General features: G+C 21.2%; 1 protein-coding gene across 1 annotated transcript in view; it reads left to right on the forward strand.

The window, feature by feature from the left end:
* nolo (ADAMTS-like no long nerve cord) overlaps positions 1 to 24,513 on the forward strand; it is a 113,834-nt gene that overhangs the window by 64,266 nt on the left and 25,055 nt on the right. The window contains exons 3-7 of the mRNA XM_011498915.1: positions 3,576 to 3,610; positions 7,055 to 7,154; positions 16,155 to 16,538; positions 19,253 to 19,394; positions 19,602 to 19,734. Of these exons, the coding sequence (XP_011497217.1) occupies positions 3,576 to 3,610; positions 7,055 to 7,154; positions 16,155 to 16,538; positions 19,253 to 19,394; positions 19,602 to 19,734 (794 nt within the window). The remainder of the gene's footprint in view (positions 1 to 3,575; positions 3,611 to 7,054; positions 7,155 to 16,154; positions 16,539 to 19,252; positions 19,395 to 19,601; positions 19,735 to 24,513) is intronic.

Raw genomic sequence — 24,513 nt, forward strand, 5'->3', positions numbered from 1 at the left:
TTGGTTTCTCGTCGCTCGAACTACGTCTCATTTTCCAAATAGTCCTTTCCACTTCTTTCTACCGAAAGTTGCACATTAGCTCTCTTTCGCACACGAACATGAACTTTCTCTTCTTCAGGAAGACTAGAAATGGACTAAGATTGATTTTAGATTGGATAGAATTGAAAATACCTTTAACATTTTTCTCTTTCTGCCTCGTGCTCTGTATCTTGATGTATATATATCCTATCACTATAAATCGATTTAACGTAATTTAGAATAAATCAATTTACAAATGTAGGTATTTATACGAGCTCTGAGAGAAAACTAAATCTTTTTTAAAAATAACTGATGAAGCATCTTAAAACTTTCTTCAAAAACTCAATTTTGATATTGTTGAAATATTGTATTCCAATATTTTATAAGGTTCCCAATTTTTCAGAGAATAATATAAAAACTTTAAAACATTGTTTGAAATAAAAACTCCTCATCTAATACAGGTTCATAATAGAAAATAACAAAATTTTGATATAAAGAATATATGCTTAAACGGATATCAAATATCTATAAAATATAAAATATAAAATATAAAATATAAAATAATTCTATATATTATAACACTATTATATTTGAGATGTCTTCTTTATTATGTTAAAAATTTAATTCTAAAGTCAATTCGGAATTTTATATACAAAGATTTTTATTAACCGTTTAAGATATCGTTTAAGATAAAGTTAAAAATTTTAATTAACTTACACTATTTGTTTCACTATAATATTGTAGAATTTGAAGCATTCTTCATAAGTTCATTTTAAATTCATTTTAAATTATTCAAAAATTTAAAAATCATAACAAACAAAGTATTTAAAATTTAAATAAATTAGTTTTGTTTAAAAGTTTAAATTTTTTAAGTATTTTTATTATTTATATTGGTATATACATTTAGTACATTGATGAATATAAAGACAAAAATTAAATGCCAAGCGTCTCAAAAAATCGAACGAATTAATTACTAAAGCTAATTATTTGTATTCACCATTTATAATTCATTAATTTATTTATTTTAAAAAATAACTAATAATATAATTAATTTTAATTATGTTATAATGCGAGTAATAACAATTAAATGTATACGAATATATGATAATAAGTACATTGCTTACAGATTACAATAATATTTTATACTAATAATAAGTAATTTTCATAATAAATGTAAACTATACTATCTCGTTAAAACTATGTCAATGTAAAACAATAATTAAATTTGATTATTTTTAATGTTAATTATTTTTTATAACTAATTAAACATTGTTAAATCTAATTAAAGGTAGTATTTTATTTTCATACTAAAAATCAAAATTATTATTATTTAATTAAAACTTCTTAAAGCTTAACAATATTTATAAATATACTAATAAATAGTTTATGAATTTAATAAAAGTTTCAAATACAATTTTATTATCATAGTATTTTATAATTATAAAAAATTGAAAAAATCCATAAGATTAAATTATATGAAAAGAATTTTGCCTGTTCATTTAAATATAAATTTATAATAAGTGTTATTTTTTGGACCCAAAATAAATACATTATTTTTAAAACAAAATTTTAAATATTGGTTTCAATTTAAAACTTCGATTGAAAATATCTTTTTTGCTTTAATAATTGAGATAATTCTAAAATTACTAATGGCTATATATTTGCTCAAATAAATAAATATTTTAGTAAAAATTTGTGATACAGTATAATTTTCTAAATATATAATTTGAGTTATTATTACTGTACAAGCAAATAAAATAAAGTGAATTACAAGAATGTACATATAAGAACAATTTCTTTCATGATATTGATATTTATAATTGAATGTTTAAGTGTGAAAATAGGAGAAATACTTAACTCAGTAAATAAATTAAGATTAGCCCTTTCCATATTTATCACTAGATAATAAGTTAACAGTAGAAAAATTTTATGCAACCATAACATCTTGAAAAGAGAAAACGTTTTCTGCGTAATTAAACTTATTTATCAAAATTGTTTTATGTATAAACATAATCGTAAGCATATAGTATAGAACAAAATTGGAATTAATCTATTGTATAAATTTTATTGAGTGTGATATCAAATTTCGATTAAAAAAATTGTATCACTGTGCTTATTTATCATATCTTTAATTAAGTACTTACGAAACAATATTTTAAGAAACATATTATTCCTTCACAATAGCTGAAGTACTTTATTAGAATAAATAATCATTATCCACTGATTATTTTTATTATTACATACAAAATATACATACTCTCAATCTCCTAGTATTTATAATTTACAAATAATTTTTATTACAAATACAAAATATAAATAAATATAATACAAGAGATTACAATTGCACTGTTTTTTGTAAATATCAATGTAGCAACTAAATAAATATTTACATATCCAGTATTAAAAATGCTATAAATTAAAATAAATTGAAGAAAAAGTATTAATAATTTGTAATTAATTCTCATAATATCATTAGTATTACACTTAAGTTATTTAAGTTGCTGAATTGTCTTTATTATTGATATAATATAAGACATGGTATAATTAAAAATAATATAAAAGAAAAAAGGTAGAATTATAATCTCTATTCTGTCTTATATTTTAAACAATAACTAGAAATACATAAGTATATAGTCAATAATATGTTTTACAAAGATTTATAGTAATTACACAAGTACAATTGGAAATAAATAGAACGTATTAAACAAAATAAAAGTTTATTCTCTAATTTAATATAATAATATATATGTCTTAGACTTTAGAATTTACAGTATATATTTATAAAGCAAGCAAAAATATTTGAATACGTGTTTTTATAGCTGTGTTAACATGCAATATCTGAAATGTTGATGTTTTCTCAAAATTATACAAGCAACATATTAGGCAATCATAGAACCATCATTATTTGCATCTATTAAAAGCAACATGAATAATACTATACATTTTATAAAAATATGTTATTAAAGTCCATTAGAAACCAGTATTAAAAAAATTTGAATGCTTAATTTCCGACATAATTTGCTATCATTAGCAAAATATAATTGTTGCTTCATTGAAAAAAACATTTTTATAACAAATTAATAAAAACCTATAAAGAATTATTCTATAATTTTAATGATTGATATTAATTTTAAGAAAAATTTTTGCTAATTACGAATGAAAAAGAAATTTAGTCTTATTTTTTATGAAAATGAAATTATCTAATGCTTTACTTGAAATATTTAAAAACAAGGTTTTATGAAAAAGAATAAACATAAATATATTTTTTCTATATATAATAATAACACAAAGCATATAATTTATAATCAATACTTAACACAGTAATTTTAAAACAAATAATCATATTATCATTCTATCCAATTATGGTTAAAAACAAAGTTAAAAATAAAAATATTTGAAAAAATGTGATGAATATGCTTTTTTTAAATTAATATTTAATACAATATACTAAATATATTAATGCTTATAAAATTATCTTTTCATTATTATTATAATCCAATGGATTTTAGAAACATAGAGTGAATTTAATTTCAAGATATTATTTTTGTCTTTTACAGGAAATCACTTGGAGCGATTGGTCACCATGTTCTAGGTAAGTAATCAAATTTTGATCTAATCCCATTAATAAAGAAACTAATAATTAAATATCTACTTACTTGTGAATAATTCATATATCTGATATATTTATATTATATATATTTCTGAGTTTACATTTTGTTTATATATAAATCAATTTATTTTTTTAAATTTATAAATTTTGTAATGTGTATTATAATACACGTTAACATAAATTTAAAAAATTTTATTTTTATCAAAAACAAAAAAACAATCGCATAAAATTTTATTTCTACTGAATTAATTTTTAAATAAATAAAGTTTTTAAATATCTGCTTATTTTAAATATAGTTTATAAAAATATAGATGTTAAAAAAAGCATATATAGTCTAAAAAATATTTATATAATTTATTTAAAATACCTATTCATGTTGAAGCTGTGATAAATCATATTTGATGTGAATAAATAATTATTTTAATAAGCAATGAAATTAAAATGAATTCAAAATTTGTACAATAATCAATAAACAATGTAAACATTTTTAAAACAAAATATGCTGAACATATATGTTATTACGTACATTCATTAATTTGTATATACGTCAATAATAGTTTGATACTAATGAAATTCATTCGCGATAATCTTAATTAGCGTTAATTCAGATTCCCATAATATACATATATACATCAAACTATTGAATGTTGTTAGACTATTGTACCTCTCATTATTATTCATCGACTTTGAATTCTGCAGTTCCGTTGTACAATGAAAGTGAGAAACAAATAGTAAGCCGAGAAAATAAAAGATACCAACAAATGACAATAAATGATAACTGCCATTGAAAAAAGTAAAGCTATGAAAAATGTAGAAAGACAGTATAGTAAATACCAAATTTTCTTGTATAAACTATTGTCTCAATTAGTTTTAATTTTTATACGAGAAATGGCCAAATTTTTTTTCCTGCACTTCACAACCGTGCACACCGAGTGAATACTAATTTACCTGTTTCCATCATTCAAATAACTATTCGTATAAGTATATTAAGTTATATGTAATTATTTTTAATTTTTCATCTTATCTTTCCATCATTTTTATAATATATTAGCCATATACTCTTTTTCTTACTTTGAAAACCTAATTTTTGATCAAAAATATTTGACAATAGTTTGGCAGCCGTAACTTTCATCGTCTGAAATGTCTGTAGTCGCATTTTCCCTCAGAAGTTGCGAATATAATTCTCTCTCTCTCTCTCTCTCTCTCTCTCTCTCTCTGTGTGTTTCTATCTATCTATCTATCTGTCTGTCGTTTCTGCTCACTCTAACTCTGCCTCCTAGCAAGGCCTGGGGATAATTTATGAGTTTTATAAGTTCGGACCCTAGCAAGTCGGAAACGCCTATTTTACGATCTTACTGCCGCCTTATATCTCCATCGATCTCTCAAGCTATGGTAACCCAACACTTATTTCTCTTCTACGCTTTGTACCACTCATCTTCTCATAATGCTCTATTTTCTACAAGTTTTTAGATCCATGAGGGTTATATATTCCTCGTAGATTCTGCATGATAGCGGGGAACATGTTACGTAGCGTACTTGCGTGAATCACTACAAATCCTTTAAAATTACATCTATAACCTTTTTCATCAGTTCTCTGTACTCATATCTGCATACTTTTTAAAAATTTTATTCATTTTCTGATTTTATACAAGAATATATTCTATTATTAATAATCATTACTAATGCAAATAATACTAATGCAAATTATAAATATATACAACATAGTTATTTTTTTCTATTAATCGTATTTTTATAGTTTATAATATTTTAATATATAACCCTCTATATATATATATATATATATATATATATATATATAGATATATATATATATATAGATATATAGATTATATAGATATATATATATAGATATATATATATATATATATATAGATATATAGATTATATAGATATATATATATAGATATATATATAGATATATATATAGATATATATATAGATATATATATAGATATATATATATATATATATATATGTGTGTGTGTGTGTGTGTGTGTGTGTATAGAGGGTTATATATATATTGCAATATTACAAAGAACAATAATATAAAAGAATAATTTTGAAAAAATATCTTTTCATTATAAATATATCAATCGAAGGATATAATATTCAACAATCCTAATCTATTTTTCGAATTTCTTTTTAAAAAGAATGAATAAAATTATTATTAACTAATTAAATATTAATTTTATTTAAGTAAAGATAGAATATATGATCAGCATCAAATTCTTATTAAATATAGAAAATATAAAAATTAATGCAATAACAAACAAGTAATGAGTTTTTTGTAGAGACATAAAATTTATTATAATTTATTTTAGTCATTTTAAAAAATCTGTTCACATATATAAAATTATATTTCTAGCAATAACAGAACATATTAATTATGTTAAATTCTTTCGGAATTTCATACTTACATATTAAAATTGAAATTTTGTTGATTCTTTTACAGAATATAAAAAATTGATATATCTATCTAGAAAATAATTTGGAACACAAATTTTTTGAAAAAATAAATTCGATTTATACTTAGAAGAGACTTAAATAAAATCAATTATTTTTAATAATTATGTATTCCTGATTTTAATCCTTACTATTTTATTTTATGCTTTTATTATCATTTTGTAATATAAAACTTAATTTTACTTGATTTTTTAAATTACAGTATTCAGAAATTAATGTGTCTTTTACGGATTAGCTTAGATAAACTAATCAATTTTACGCTTTACGTGTAACGTATACTCCTAGAACCTAATAGGAGATTCTTATACTTATTAAATATTAGTTTTTAGTTATCAACACAGTAAAACGTGTTCGTCATAAATTAATATTGAAGATAGTAGTTATTAATTTGAAGAAAAAAAACTAAAGTCAATTAAAATGTTAATAAAATTGATGAGATTATTAATAAATGTGAAAATATTGTTAATGATTAAATAAGAATATTTGTAGAATCATCACAACCAATAATCACAAATTAATTTAATAAGAAAATATACTTATTTCATTCAGTCTTTCAATGCTGGAAAACTCAATAAATTTTAATCAAATAATTGAATAAAAGTAAAGCGATTTATAAATGTCGCAAATAATTTGAAAGACTATTGTCGGACTTAAATTGTGTCATAAATAAAGATCAAATGAAGCATTCTAAAAATATAAATTAATAATTCCGATTACTAATAATGTTTCGTTCTTAAAGTATTTCAATTTATAAACAAATTATTAAAAAATTAACAAAAAAATGAGAAAAAGTATTAAAAAATATACAAATGTAATAATCTTATGAAATTAAAAAAATTGTGTATATATATAAATATCGTTATTATAAATAAGGAGTACTTTATGATATTATGCAATTGTGACTGAAACTACTAACGAGTGATATAATTTCTTAATAAACAGAAGTTGCGGAGGAGGTATTTCAAGGCAACAGAAACGATGTCGTAGAAAGCCATGCAAAAGCAGACCATGGAACATCAAGTACAAAGTTTGTAATATACAGGTACAAATAAGACTTATATTTTTAGAATTTACGCATGATAATAATTATTAACAAGTGCTACTTCCCAGTACTGGAGAAATAGTAGCTCTACAGTGAACAAACTAAATTCAACTTCTTGCGGTTTATAACAGCTATATAAATTTCAACTTCGTATTTGACTTATATGTTCACGTATCGTTACACTATTGAAGATTCTTAGAGTCAACTAATTCTAAATACCAATTTAAAATATTGTTGAACGTATTTCTATTATAAAAATGGTTCATTCTAAATTATGTGATAGTAAAACTATATAAAAATCTAAGATTATACGAAACGTAATTTAATATGTATACAAAATCATTTAAATTTATTTTATAATTAAATATAACATATGCCATTATATTAAAGATAATGAAGAAATATTATGGCATTATATTTGACAATTTTAAATGTGCCATTTATATATAACAATCATATAGCAAATAATATAGCAAATATGATAAATAAAATATGAAAAATATATTTTCTAAAATAGAATCTTAAAAGAGATTTACAAAAACTGTTATTTACTATTTACTATTATATTAATAATAATGTAATAGATTTATTTAGTAATATTGTAAAATAATCTAAAATAAAGTGAGAATTATAATTTAATATCTTCAATATAAAATTAAAATCAGTATTATTTATAAATAAAAGTTTAATCATATTATAGTTCAAATAGTGTACGGTAATAATTATATATATTATTTATTTGGGATTAATATTTTCTACATTATTTTTTAAGAGTTATTGTATAATTATATAATTTATATCAATTTCAAATTACAAACATATTTACGATATGTGTATAATTTTTTATATTTATTTATAAGTTTTCGATACAATAAAATAAATAATCTAATAAAATTAACAATATCATCTGCAATGTATTTGCGGTTGTTTAAAATTCACGTATTAAGATTTATTAAATAATAAATGATATAATCATAAACATTTTTATGCATACAGTTAATAAAACGTAAAATCAATATTTACCTTTATTATTGTGTTTAAAAATATACGTGCTATACATAAATAATTAATGATTATTAAAACAGTAAATATATTTTTTTTCTCAATTATAAAATATATTTTACAATTATTATTTAATATAGGTATAAAATATAAGTATTAATATATAAAATGTTCCAAAAAATGATTATAATATTAAATTCCATCTACTTATATGCAAAGAGTATTGACAATTTACAATATTTAATTATGAAGTTTGCAAATTAAACAAAACTTGAATCTACGAAAAAAAAATCAATATAAATTATAAAATTTTATATACTAATTCAAGTTCGACTGCTCATTTTTGTAATTCTGCAAATATAAATCATATAATTTTATTTTATTTCATATTACTTTAAATTCTACAACATATACATACTTTTCTTTAATGAATAATTTTTTGAATTTATTCTAACTTTCATTGACAAAAATATTGAATTACAAAATTTATATTTTCTAATAAAATTTTTTATAGATATTAAATATTCGAAATATCAAACAATTTATTAATAAATCAAATAGTCCATATATTTCGTATGCAATCCGGCTGCTATTATCGAAGCTTTTTGGATGGCTTATCCTGAAGCACTGCAATCAAGCAGATACCTTGTATACATGAGCATGTATAAATATACATATTTGAACTACCTACAATGAGAACGAATAAATCCAAGCCTGTAGTTAAATATCGGTGAGGCGACCCACTGGGATATAGTGTACGATACAGGTAACCCAACCCTCATTTTCTCAGAATCCTCCCACATCACGGCGACAATGTGCACATGTCAGTGCGTATATGTAATGTCTCTTTCTCCATATGTATTTATGTACATGAATATGTGTCGATATATCCTCTTTGTATCTGTCTCTTTATGTTTGTCTGTCTGTCTGTCTGTCTGTCTCTCTCTCTCTCTCTCTCTCTCTCTCTCTGTAATGGTATGTACAATAATACATTTGGGTCGAAAATTTGGGCTGTATATAGACGTAACGCGTAGGATGATCATTCATTTCTTTGACAGTAGTTGAAGTAACTCTCGAGTACGTAAAACATCTCTGTATACTTGGGAAAGAGAGTAAGCTAGCTGTGTTTTGACCCCATTCGAATATCTGCCAACTGAATTTGTCGAACTTGTATTAGAAATATATATGTAGCATCAACATCTGTACGCTTATACTAATTGCTATAGTTTTCAACCACTAAGTAGAATAAGCAATTATCTCATATAGATCGTGGTCAAATGTTGTTTGACTTGTCCGGTTGAATTCATTAACAAATCTTATTTATTGAACGACAGTTCAAAAATAAATATATGAATATATATAATATACTTTAGATATAATAGTATAATATATGTAGCACAATAATATTATATAATGGAATTAAATTAAAAAATAATTTATACTTAAATATATGTGTTTGCTTTAGTCTTAAATTACAAGATATTAATAAAAATATCTACAAATTCAAATAAATAATATCCATCTATTGATTTTACAAATTGTGTATAATTTCAAAATTTCTGATATTAATTACAAAATAGAAAAATAACATAGATAAATACAGAGCATATTTTGCGATAGTACTTTACCATACCCGTTCAAACACAAATATCTATATTAATATTCCATTTTTCATTATTAAATTAAATTTATGATTTAATAACAATCTATGTATAATGAACATAAATTGTACGAACAGTATTTATAAAATCCCAGTAATGGCTCGATAGTGAAAGAGAAATAATATAAAGGTAATAAAAAGAAATATTGCTTGTCATAAAATATATGAATTTATAATTCATGAATAAATATACATTTAAGAGACAAAAACATAAACAAATAGATGAATAAATATAATTGAAAAAAGAAATACATATATTAATATAGATTACAGAAGCAATTACAATGAAGATTTTAATATTAACGATTATTAATTTTAGATAAATTATGTAAATTAAAATACTTAGCTTGACTAATTCGTTTGACTAATTAATTAAAATATTTCATACTTAATATCTTATTACCATTAACGAAATCTTACAAAAATCAAGCGTAACATAATTATTAGCTATAATTCCACGCCTTTCAAGATCATATACTCATCCTAATATATATCATCGGATTTACTTCAGATTTGTTTGACTTATTGATTAATTTTTTATAAGCAAGAAAATATGGGAATCAATTCATTTTTTAGTATCAATCTAAAATTTTGTCATATAGTATATTTAATTCTTTTTAATAAATGTTAAAAATTTTATAAAATTATTACAGGATCAAAATATTACCAACTCCCCTCTTTCTCTCTCTATTAACAGTATATATGTAGTTTTATCTTTTATTGTATTGTATTAAAATATTTCGCTCAGAGTCTAAGAAAATTAAATCTATGTAAATTAAATGTATTTTACATATTCTTAATCAAATAGCGTATTTATTAATAACCAATATTATGAATGTTATTTTACTTGAATATTTAACTTGAAACAGTACAAACATATTTATATAATATGCATATTTTTAATTTATAGATTTATTCAAACACAGAAATTTATTTATAACTTATGTATGTTACATTTATTCTATAATGTTAATTCATAATTTTACAATTTTTAAATAATTTTTTCCTGTGAATCACTCATCTAAATTTCTCATATATATATAATAAACTGTATATTTAATTTAATAATAAATTAATTTTAAAGTAAACTGATATTATATACGTAACTTAATTCAAAAATTCAATAATTATATTCATGATATGAGGATGAATTAAATAAAAAAGTGCATATTAATCAATTTCTTATTTCTAAATTATATCATTTTATCATTATGTATTTTGTAACATTTATTCTCTATTTCTATCAAACTTATTAAAAATTCAATCGCAGGTATATTTTGGATTTAGAATTCTTATATTAAAATAATATTCGTATATTTAAAATATTATTAAATTAAGCATAAAGATAATCAATTAATAAAGCATATATATTTTATAAAAATATAATTACTATTTTATAACACCATAAACGAAAAGTTATTATGAATTGTCCAATTCATCTCTATCTGGTGTTAATTTAAATTTATTGCAATTTATAAATTCTTTTCATTTTTTGTCATCTTAAAATATTACCAATTGTAACTTAAAATAGTTGAAATGTAATAACACGATAAAAGTAACAAAATTTATTTTCATCGCAACAATTAAAAATTCATAATTTAAATTGAAGTAACTTCAACTTTATTTTATATTAGAATAAAATAATGCTATTATTTATTTATAATACTATTAGAATAGTGTATGTAAAAAATCTATTATGAGTAAATATATAAAAAGTAATTACTCATAATATATAATAAAGTTATATCGAATACAGATATTGACATGTAATTTTCGAAATTCGAATACAAAAATATTATAAACAACTAGTATCAAAATTTCAATTTTTAAAACTAACATAAATTATATTAATTTTTCAATTAAAAGATAATATTTTTCAATAGAAATATAATCAAAATCAATAATGATATAATTAATTTTATAAATTTATATTCGTATTAAATAATAACTGAAAAATAAATTCACATTTATTTTTAATTTATATGAAGTATGTAAATATTTTACTTAACTGATTCTTAATAATAAGAAGATAAATACTTTTATTCAGTATTTATAATTTTATAATATTATTCGATTTATCTATATTCTTATTTTATCGAATTGTGTATTGTAATAAAGTACTAAATAAAGAATATTCTAATTTTATCAATTAGTGAAGCTTTAAAAAATAAAAATAAAAGTTAAAGAAGAATATTCTAGCTTATGTTATATATAAAATCGGTGCAAAGTCGATTTTTAAGCTGTGCAGAAGTCACGCGAGAACAATAATTTAGCAGTTGGCACGATAATTTCCAAGTGAAAATCCAACCGGAAAGGATTTACCTTACACGCAGACCAGTAATACTTGCCGCAAGCAGTTTTTCTCTTTTCTAATATATTTTTCAGTCTTTCTTGTACTGTACACGTAATGAATGATAAAACGAATCTAGTACCTTACACACTGAATATACGGAAGACAAATAGAAATTCGTATATCGACAAAAGGGAAAATTAAAATCTTTCTCTTCCAATAATATATTAATATCACATGTACTCTAAAAAATAATATTTTTATTTTAATAAATAATGAACCAATTAATAATATGTTAAATACATTAACCTAAAACTATTTTATAAATATTGTCAATTGGATATTCAGTTCATTTATATCAGTTTTATGTAATTGTTAACTTTAATTTGACCATAACATTCATTTTATCTTAATTATGAAATATAATTAAAGGTTTTAACAAATGTCAAATAAAATTAAATATTTCAGAAAATAACCTATAGTTATATAATTTATTCGATTAATGAAATATTACGAAAATATAAAAAAACAAATCTAAAAAATTTTAAGCTATGAAGTTATATAAATATAAGTTCAAAACTTATATACAAAATAAAACTAATAAAATAATATAATAGAAAACTAAAACTTCATATTGACTGACTAAAGTATCAAATTCAAAATAAATAGTAAAGCATTCACAAAATTTATCATTTTTTCTCATTACAATACTATATTTACACACACTGGATAAATCAATTACATTTTTAAAACGATTTAGCTTCTATATATTAATTACAAATTTTTATTATATTATATATAAAGAAGGTTTTTCAATATGATTAAAGTTATTTGGTTATAATTTTTAATGTTAATAAAGAATTCCTTGGCTTAATTGCTACGCTTGATAAGGCGGTTGAGTTCGATAGAATTATATAAAAAAATTCTAGCTATAATCAACTATGAAGATATTTTCTTCAATTCCTTTTTTATATCTAATCTCAACAAATGGGATCTAAAACTTTTCATACTCGATGTAATATAAACGATACGTTGCTGCTTGTTAATTCTTATTAAATTAGAAACGTATAAAAATTTCATTTACAATAGCATACAGTAATTTTGATATATAAGAACTAACTAAAAGTTTTATACATTTATTTTCGATATTCGAGATAAAATTCTCTTAATTTTAAAATAGTACTAATGCTGTTGTTTTCGCTATTGACTAATAAAGCTTTCCCTTCATAAACAGATCTTTCATAAGTTAAAAGAAATTATTTCTTGTAACCGAATTTAACTTATAACGCATCTTTATATGTATATGATAATTTCAATACTTATTACATTTCTAATACTAAGCTCATGCGATTTTATATTTACAATGTTATGTTAATTAGGAAATTTGCACAAGAGATTTTACATAAAAAGGTACAAACTTATTTCATTCCCGGTTACCATATGGAACTCGTCAATAGGGCTTTTAGACGCAATAAGAGAACAGATTTATCATTATATACTAACTACCCCTTTTTTATCCATTTTCGGGAGTGGCTAATAATATACTACTCGGAAATGTATCCACCTAGTTGTTATGCCCACACTACTTTCCTGTTAAGTCGTGTATACTACTATTACAGCGTTTGTACATTCAGTCCAACAACTTTTTAAGCTTACGTTTACACAATATATAGTTCTACTAATTCTTGACTGTAATAATATTTTAAATAAATTTATATAAGACAAATCTTAAATTTATAGATAATTAATGTATAAAAGTTAATTAAATATTAACATTAATAAAGTAAATTTAATATAAAAATACATAAACAATTCGAAAGATTAAATGATCTCCACAAGTTTAGACCATAATCTTGCGCTTTAAATAAAAGTCTGAATAAGAAAAAGAAACATATTAAAAATTCATATTAATAATTATTTTAGTGAAATAAAATTTTGATTTAATTTAAAATGAATTTAAAAAACATTATATTCATATGTATGTATATACTGAGTATTTCTTACGTAATAAAATCGTTTGAAATTTTGGTAAGATTTATGAACCCATTAAGATATAATTTATTTTTTTGTATATTAATTATAGTATTTATAGAGAAATATGAACTTAGCTGATGATTGAATATTTTGTAAAGTGTGTACTTTCAATGTAATTGAAATAGTAATATCTTGTTAAAACGTGTTGTTATTTTTTATTATAAATAAAGAAAATTTTACTTCACTTATGATTTTATGGTTCTGTAATTCTTTATTGAAAATATTGAATTTCAAAACTTTACTTATAAAATGGAAGTAAAATATCCTTATGAGCAATGGGAAAGTTATGTCATTCTCAATGAGTAAAGTGTTGCCATGTAACGTGCTGTCCTGGAAAAGCCGAGAACAGAATGTGAGCGAATAAGTGGAAACGAACAGAAAGCATACGCGCGTTGAACGCATTTTAAATATAGGATAAAAAAGAAACCATGGAGACAGAGAGGAGAGTAAGAAAAATAAAGTAGCTATCGTATTTTCGGTGAAAGAAGAACGAGAACAAGGAAGTCTGACCACCAGGTCGCATCGCCAAATCGCCAATAGTGAAGGAAACGTGACCCGTGGCCGCTGTAAATTTGTGTGCGCGAGCACGAAAAGAAAAGTTGACGTGTAGTCGGAAGTTAAATAAAGTCAAATACTTTAAGATGAATTTTATCTCAAATGGAAATCTATTTTTTATACAATTGATAATGAAAATTATCTCTAGTTCTCTATTTCCACTAATTCGCAAGCATGCAAATGTCTTTTGTACATAAAAAAACAGTAATTGCGTTTCCTATTTAGTTTAATCCTTTATTTTTATTACTAATTGTTTAAAACTATATTATAATTATTGATTTTAATTAAACTTCAAGATGACAAAATTCATATTCATAAAAAACTTAAATATAATTTGATTATATCTAGATAACAATAAGATAGCATCATCGAACAAACTAGATAAAATTATAATTATAAATATCATATAAGTGTGTTTTAATTTTTTAAACATTTATTAAAAAATATTGTTAATAAAATTTAAAAAACATAAAACATAGATAATTGATTATATTTGTAAGCTTTAGACATTATGAAAGTTATATAAATACAGAAAATAATTATCTTGTACTGATAAATATAATGATAAATATAATTACTTTTATTATTCTTAATTAAATTAGAACGTAAAGTCATAAGTCCAATTACTTTGAAACAGTAATTGCAATGTCATTATTTTAAAAAATCATAATTTAAACACTTTTTCTTTATGTTTTATAACGTGTATAAGTTCTTGAATTTCAAATCCTTAAAAAATGAACTTCGTTATATTGTAATTGACTTTTACAAATACTAATATGAAATATTTCAATCACTTTGACTGTATAAATTAAGGAGTATCATACAGGAAATTCTGTTTATTAGCTAAGCAGTTAATACATAAATTTAAAATTTTTTCATCACTTACCCAATGATAGACTTTCAATATGAGTATTAAAATACAAGAACAATACGTAAGGAATAGTTTTAATCAAAACGTGTATTTATTTTTCAGTGCATGTATAATCTCGATATTTATTATTGTAATTATTTTAATTATTCAATACATCAATATATTATTATATAAATAAATGAATAAAAGACCAGTAGAAAATTGTAAACGATATGTAAATATTAACAACACTTAAACAATGAATTATTAAGACTTATTAATTATATTTTAATGAAGTAAATTAAGATTTTAATACTTTTAATAATATTTATACCATAAAACAAATAGTATATCATTACTTCAATTTAAATAATTTAATAAAATTTATTAGTTTTTGAAAATTGAACAAGCTCTTTATGATAGATAAAAAATTATGAAAAATAGGAACAAGAAACTGATTCTTTATCATTTTTTTCACTTGTGTAATTAAGTAAATTACAAAGATCTCGTCAATATTTTTGTTATGAATATGACTAGATCATTATTTTTTATGAATATATAACTTCTTATTTATAAAATGATATAATAATTTGTACTTGTTTGCTTCAGCCTTGCGCTACGCCTTTCGATTTTCGGTCGAACCAATGCTCAAATTATGACAACGTACCCTACAATGATCAACTACTTAAATGGTATCCGTACTACGATTCTTCGCGACCTTGTTCCCTTATATGTCGGGGTGAGCAATTTAACAATAACAAATATAATAAAGATAACAACAGCCGCAGCATTGGAAACAATAACATGGCCATCTCGTCATTGAGCAATCCAGCGACTGCACGAAAATATACGGTGAAGGAAAAGCTGCTGACAAACGTCCAGGAATATGATGTGGATGAATCATCGATCATCGTGCAGTTAGCAGATAAAGTGCATGATGGCACAAACTGCTACCCCGAGGCCGAAGGCGTTTGTATTAATGGCGAGTGTATGGTAAGTGAAAGTACTTCTTATTAACTAATACGTTAGATAATATTTTAAATTTTATTCATTTGTTTCTGTACAATTTTGTTTCTTATTTTTAAATTTTTTTATCTATCTATAATATATAAATGCTAATAAGAGAACGTTTCTTCAAATACATTTTTCAATGCACTCCAGGTCTCGTATACAAAAATTCTCCTTCACTTAATTAAAATAAACTTCATTATATAATAATGTTAATAAATATTAATAGTTGATTAATTTAGTTATGCAAATTTAATAAGATATAGATGTTTATTTTTAAAAAATTTGATGATTTTTAAAAACCATTTAAATTTTTTTATCATATTCTTTTTACACAAATTTTTATTAAAAATTTTAATACTCTCGATTACGAAAGAACTAAATACTACTTTAAAATTATTCTTAAATTACAAAGAATATATATTAATATACATAATTGAATAATATAATGGTTTTATTTTTTTTATATATCGTTTTAATACTTTACATAAAAAGATTAAAAAATATGTTTAGTTTATATAAAGGTAACATGTCATTGACATAACAGTAAGCAGAAATTATTGAATATCACGTGAATCAACCTTTGTGATTATAATTAATATTTGGATATTAACTTAATATATTCGATCAAATTAAAACAATCCAGAGTAAAACCGAGCAATAAATTTATTAATACCTTAAGTTTATGATTATATCAAATTTTATTAGAGAAATAAAATTGAATGTTTATAAAAGCATTGTTAAATATAGCATCTAAACATCTGATAATAAAAATGAAAAGGTTCAAAATGAAAATAAATATTAACATTAAAATGGATTTATTATTTAGTAATACTCTCTAAAAATATTTCTTTTTTAATTGTTATCGAGCGTCATATAAAATATCATGCAATGACGAATGATCAGATAAGAATAATGATAAAAATAATATTGAAAAATAATAAGCATGATAATAAGCTGTAATAATAAAAACTAAAAATATGTCTTCTATTTACAAACATAAATCAACCCTTCAAAAACTTATTATAAATATGCATATTATAAGAATTACAACAAATAATTAAACTATTTCAAGTTGTAAATAAATAACTTAAGTTTCTTCTTACAAATCACAGATAACTATACTTTGTTTAAAAATAAAAACTTTATATATTAAAAGAAAAATGAACATATTTCTATTCTATTGCATCAAAAGTGTTATGGAAAGACAAAGCAAACATAATTTTCATGCAGAAATATTTTTAAAATTTAATTAAATAATTAATATAATTTTCTTTTCGTTCCATTGTATTGAATTGTAATAGTGAAAAGTGTTTTAATATTTATTGACACTTACGCCAATATTAAATGTAATATTGATAGACATTTATTACCACGAGACGAGTCTACTTTCATAATCACATTCCTATCCGTCCTTATCAAAGTGGGCACGTCATATTCAATGTATATGCACAATGGTTACGTCAATCATTTTGCTAGCGACGCAAATCCGCTCTAATTATTCAAGATGAGAATCTGTAATGTTGACTTAAAATTAAACATATATCAGAAACCTCATGGAATAGTATAGCCTAAACTTCGAAATGTTCAGTGACTTTTGAAGTTAACTCTTAATGAATTTTTCATTTCTAGAAATGATACAAAATTTGTAAAAATTGAGTACTCTCAATGATATAAATAATTTCATAATAAACATGGTTATTTTTTCTGAAAGATTAATAATCTTTTAAATTAATTTTTGTAACAATTATATTACCTCATATTTTTATCTTAAATATTGTTTAAAATTTAAGAAAATGTATATAATTAATAATGTGATGACAACAAATATTATTACTATACGTAATAACGAAACTCTGTAAAGTGAATATATATATATAATATATTATATGTGTATATATAATTGTATTAATTAATTTTTTTAATAATTAATCATTTATTAAAAAATAATATAATGTGATATTGTAGTAATGTAAACTTATAATTAATATATTATTTATACCATTTATTTTTAAGGACCTTGTATCTTACTACCTTTGCCCATATACAAATATACAAATGCAATATTCATATATGATACTCATATACAATATGCAGTATTCACAGAAATTTTCTATAAATTTCTTATGTTTCATTGTAAAATATGTTTAAGTTCTCAATTTGAGAATTCAACTCATAATCGTATAATATGCATATTATGATATCAAATTATATATATGACAATTTTTAAATATATCTAATGGATTATATTGTTCGTAACTATTAATATATTATTTTGATATATATTTAATTAATTATTGAATGAAAAATAAAAATAGTCGATCCTTGTTTAATCAATAGCACACAAACTATAAAGTATTTTGGAAGAATATTTTCAATTATTAAGAAGTGATAAATTTTTTTTAGTAATAACAGAATGTTTCTAGTACATACTGTCTATAATATATTATAGGTTCAATCAAGTAATGTATATATATATATATATATATATATTTTTTTTTTATTTATTTATTTATTTATTTAATCTATTTAATAGAAACATATAAAATGAACAAAATCTAATAAAAGAGTTTTAAATTCAAATAAAAATATTTCAGAAAATGATCATTTTTAACCTTGTATTAATTAACTTAATACATTGCTATATACGAAGTAAATACAAGAATGTAGAATGGATAAAAATATTTCAATATTTACAGAGAGTTGGTTGTGATATGAGAATCGGCAGTAATAAAAATCAAGATGTATGCGGCATTTGTGGAGGTGACGGATCAACTTGCAACATTAAATATACTTGGACGCTAGAATCTACAGCTGATTGTTCTGAATCGTGTGGAGGAGGTAAGTATGACAAATATTTTATACTTATGTTTTCAAGTTTTTTCAATTAAATAAATAGTTTTTCTAATAAATTATTTCAATTCAAGTTACAAATGAATAAAATTCTCAGTATAAATTATGTATAAAAATAAAACTATAACCAAACTTAAAAGTAAATGATAAAATCACTTGTTCATTAATCCTATCACTATTTTTCTTATAATTAAGGATTTAAAATTGCAACATCTGTGTGCAAATCCAGTGGGGTAGAAGAAAAAATTGTAGACAATTCGAAATGTGTCTTGGACCTTAAACCAGATAAAGTTCTTTTACCATGTAATACTCATCCATGTTCGACGAAGTAAGTAATAATTTTTATCTGATACTACTATCACCATTATATCCTAATATTTTGCATTAGTACACTAATAAAAAGTACACTAATTAATCAATCAATCATTTTTAACCAATTAAGTATATTGTATATTTATTATAATAATAAAATATTTATGATATTTATTAAAAAACAATGTTTATTACAATATTTGTAATGTTTAGTATATTAGAATATTTAATATAACAAACTAAAATATTTTGTAATAAATTTTCATCAAACGATTGTTTTAACAAAGGATTGTTTATCAATAAATAAAATACGACAAATACATTAAACTCGTTTTACATGGAAAGTTCATACTATATCCATGTACACTAGACATCCATCGTTTAATTTTTTTAAGGTTGCTTATGTTTTTAATTTCTTATATAGCAAAATAAAATTTTAATTAAAGTAAATATATTGTAAATAACTACATATCAATTTTTCAATTCTGATTTATAATTTTTATTGTAAATATTTATTTGTGTAATTATTCAATACAAAATATCGATTATTTCTATCTAATCTTTTTATATTCATTTCTATTATGAAAATAAAAAAATTATACTATGCCAATTATTAAATGTTTTATGAATAAAGTAGAAACTATATTTATGTCTTACTTTTATAATGTAATATATTACTTAATTAATAATTATAAACTACGTTAAAGCATTAATATCTACAATTAATGTTTTAGATATTAATGCTTTAATATCTAAAATTAATGTATTTAAATTAAAAATTACATTTGACGCTAATTATTATTGAAATGCAATTAAATCCGTTTTTAATATATGAAAATTTAATTCATACATTCAATTATTTATTGAAATAAATTATTAAACATTATAGAATAATACTATTGACAATTAAATTTATTAAAAAAATAAATCATGATCATTTAATTATATTAATAAAATAAAGTATAAAATTATCTTCAATTTAAAATTTCATATTTTACCCCAAGTAATGAATATTTCTATTAATCACATATAGAATAAAGTATAAATTCATAAATTATATTGAGATCATTAACTTGTTATAAAATATATTTTATAATACATAAAAATATTGTAAAACAAACGATACAATTTTATTTCATCTTAATTCTATTATTTTTAACATTATAAAATAAATGTATATACATATAGCAAAGCAAAACAAAATTTCACAATTTTATGTATATTTAAAACAAAATAAATTATAATTAAGACTGAAAAATTCCATCATAGAATATAATAGGCATATAAATAGGCAAATAATATAATAAACTAAATGATAAAATATAAATATCACTGGTACATAGGTAAATATATAAAATTTGTATATAAAAAGATTTTAATATTATCTATTACCTCCTAATACTTTATAGGCAAATATATTTTTGATGTTGCATTTTACTTGAATTTTAATACATTGAAAATTCTTTTACATATTTAAATTACAGCAATATATAACAAGTATAGTACTTAATATTGCTTTATTTATAATAATTATAACTTTGAATTTGTATAAAATTTTTATTCAAGCATGAACACATTTTTATATGATAATTGACATTTTTATTTGAATTAGATTTTATACCTTACAATGTTTCAATAAATACAATATTTCTTATCTAATGTTATATAAATACCTTAAATGTTGTAAAAATTCATTATACTATGTACACAAATTTTTTACAGTAATCATTCTCATAAACAATTAAAGTATTTGAAGTTGATAAAACTAAATAATACTAACATTATTAAGTTTTTCTAAGTTTGTCTTATCTTTTAATAAATGTTGGAAGAAAAAATTTATTTAAAACAAATTATTAGTATTCAGAATTTGTTTTGTAATTTTAATAATAAAATGGTCCATATTTTGAAATAAAATTACAAAAATTATAAAATATTCATTAACAAGCTATGGTTTTATATTTAAAAAAATATATAAAATTTTCAATTGATTGATTAAATAATCTTTGAAAATAATGCAGGATATTTATAAATGTGAAGTTAAAAAAAGTTAATAATATCATAGAAAATTTAATTAAAACATAATCTTTTTTTTACAGTGAATCTTATACTTTAGGCTCATATGATTTCGGAAACCTTTGCATTTTGCATTGGTATCATCAAAATTAATGATTTTTATTAACAAAATTATCTTTTCCGAACAGGCCGTTTATTATATGGATTTATTACTCCTATTTATCTATGTAGCAAATTTTTTCAGGATAATCTTTTTAATGTTCGAACCGCAATGTACAAATCTATCATTGAAAATATTTAAATAAACGTCATAAAATATCATTTAAATAAACGAATATTTTTACATTTATTGTTCATATTGGAAAGTTAGCTTTGTAAACTATTTGATTGAAAGTTTTACTATTACGAATTTCATTAATTGAAGATTTCACATCAAAACACTTTCAACGCAATCCAATATTTTTAAATTCAAAAAAATACTTTCTTTTTTATCACCCATACTTGTAATTAAATAATCCATCTATTTTAAAGCCTTATAAAAAATTAGAATATTAGAAATATATTTTTAAATTCATTATTTATAAAGCCTAAAGATAAATTTTATAATAACAACGACATTATAATAAAAATTTTGATGTATCTTCATATTTAGGTAATTATTACTTATATTTTAACTTGGTTTCAGATAAATAAATATTTATTCTATTCAGTTAATTTATATGTTTACATTATTCGCAAATACTTATTTATAATAAGCTACCAATTTGAGCATACAACAAAAGTCGATGTTGATAAATTTTCGGATCTTATTAATAGTAACGGTGTATTAAATTTAATTTTAAATTCATATTAGTTACAAAATATTAATATTAATAAAATAATAATTAATTTGAAAATGAAATCATGCATTCTTCAGATTTAGTAGATTTCAAAAAATTTTAAATTTTTTTTTGTAATCATAAATGACCAAAAATGCAGTTGTAATAATTTTTAGTTAGCATTTTTTTTACACAAATATACCTTATGAAGCGTTTATTACAACACAATATTTTTAATTTAACTGGTTTAGTATTTCGGTAAAGAAACATAATGTATAAAATCTTTGACATTTTTTTTTTGACGAAATTGTTATGTGAAATAATTAATAATCTGATATAATATAAATGATATTTTAGTTTCAAAACTTGTACAATTTTATAAATTGAATGAACTTTAATTCATTTAAGATATCTTACACTTTAAATGTATGATATTTAAAAAAATTTTATTAGAACATAATTTGGCTAAAAAAAAATCACAATTTTAAGAATCGTGTAATAAATGAAATTAATAATAAATTTTTCAACTTTTAAAAATGAATATACTGGTTTGCTATATTCATCCTTTCTGTCTTTTAAAAGCGATGTAAACAGCAGGACCAATTCTTGCTTGATATACATGAAGGCTCACTCTACAGCTTTATTTACAATTCATCAGACTTTACGCAATAATCACAGCACCATAATCTAATATAAATGCCTACAACATTCATAATTCTTTTAACACTACGTAAATCTTCATTAAAGTGTAATGTTAGTTGCTACATCAAATGGTACCTTGCCACTTTATTACATACCGATACACATGAACATTTATTATTATTTTTCTTATAAGATTAGAAACGAATTTCTAACATTACGGACTAAAAAGTAAAATCATAATTATATTAATAGAAAAAAACATAAAAAGATCGTAAGCTCATTCGTATAATATTTCAAAATTTAGAGAAATTCAAAAATTAAATGATAAAACATAATAAGAAAATGATAAAACTTATTCAAGTTCATCATCAAACTTTAATGAAAAAAAAACGTAACTCAAAAAAAGTAAGAACAATGATGTGGAGATAAATTGAACAGTAGAAAAGTAAATTGCAATTATTACTTCAATTATGACTTGATCACTAAATTTGATTAATCATAAATGATTAATATATTCACTTTTTTAATTTTATCGTATTACTTATTAACACCGTATCCTCTTCATTTTTAAACGTCAATTTTTTATTTATCTTCAATTCGAATTCACTTACTCAATCTATTACTACAACGAAATGACATATTATCAAAATACAATTAACACAATTGATTAATTATTTTTACCTAATTTGTTTTACAATTTAATTTTAAATATTTATAAAAAATCTAATTATCTATTAAAACATCTAAGGAAAATAGATTTTTATTTATTTTCAATATTAGTAACACATTTAGATTCAAATTCCATTAAAAATTTATAAAATTTAAAAATATTCTTATTCATTCTAATATTCTCGTGATATAGTAAAAATATATAATTTGATATATAAGCAATAAAGTAAGCTACAAAAATATTTTATGCCTTTAGATAGAAACCTATTTGTTACATTTATAAATGTTTTAATGATAGAATAAGAAAAACAAAAAATATACTGAATTACATATATTTTAAATCTATTTCCTCTTTTATAATGTAATATTATATATAATATAATGTACAATTGTAATATAATCAATTGTAATCGAATGCAAAAATTAATACTTTATCAATAATTATTAAGTTAGTGAATTAACGATAAACGATACTAATAACATAATATAATAAAACTATTAATTAAAAATAATCTATATAAAATTTTGAATAACACTTGATGTAAATGAATGTTTTATTCCGAACTTAAAACGTTTAGTAACAGAATTTTCCATATTTATATATTTTTACTACGGATTACTATTTTATGGATACCATTCTTTACCTTAATATA

The sequence above is a fragment of the Ceratosolen solmsi genome, unplaced genomic scaffold (assembly GCF_000503995.2).
Source record: "Ceratosolen solmsi marchali unplaced genomic scaffold, CerSol_1.0 scaffold30, whole genome shotgun sequence".
NCBI classification, from domain to species: Eukaryota; Metazoa; Arthropoda; class Insecta; order Hymenoptera; family Agaonidae; genus Ceratosolen; species Ceratosolen solmsi.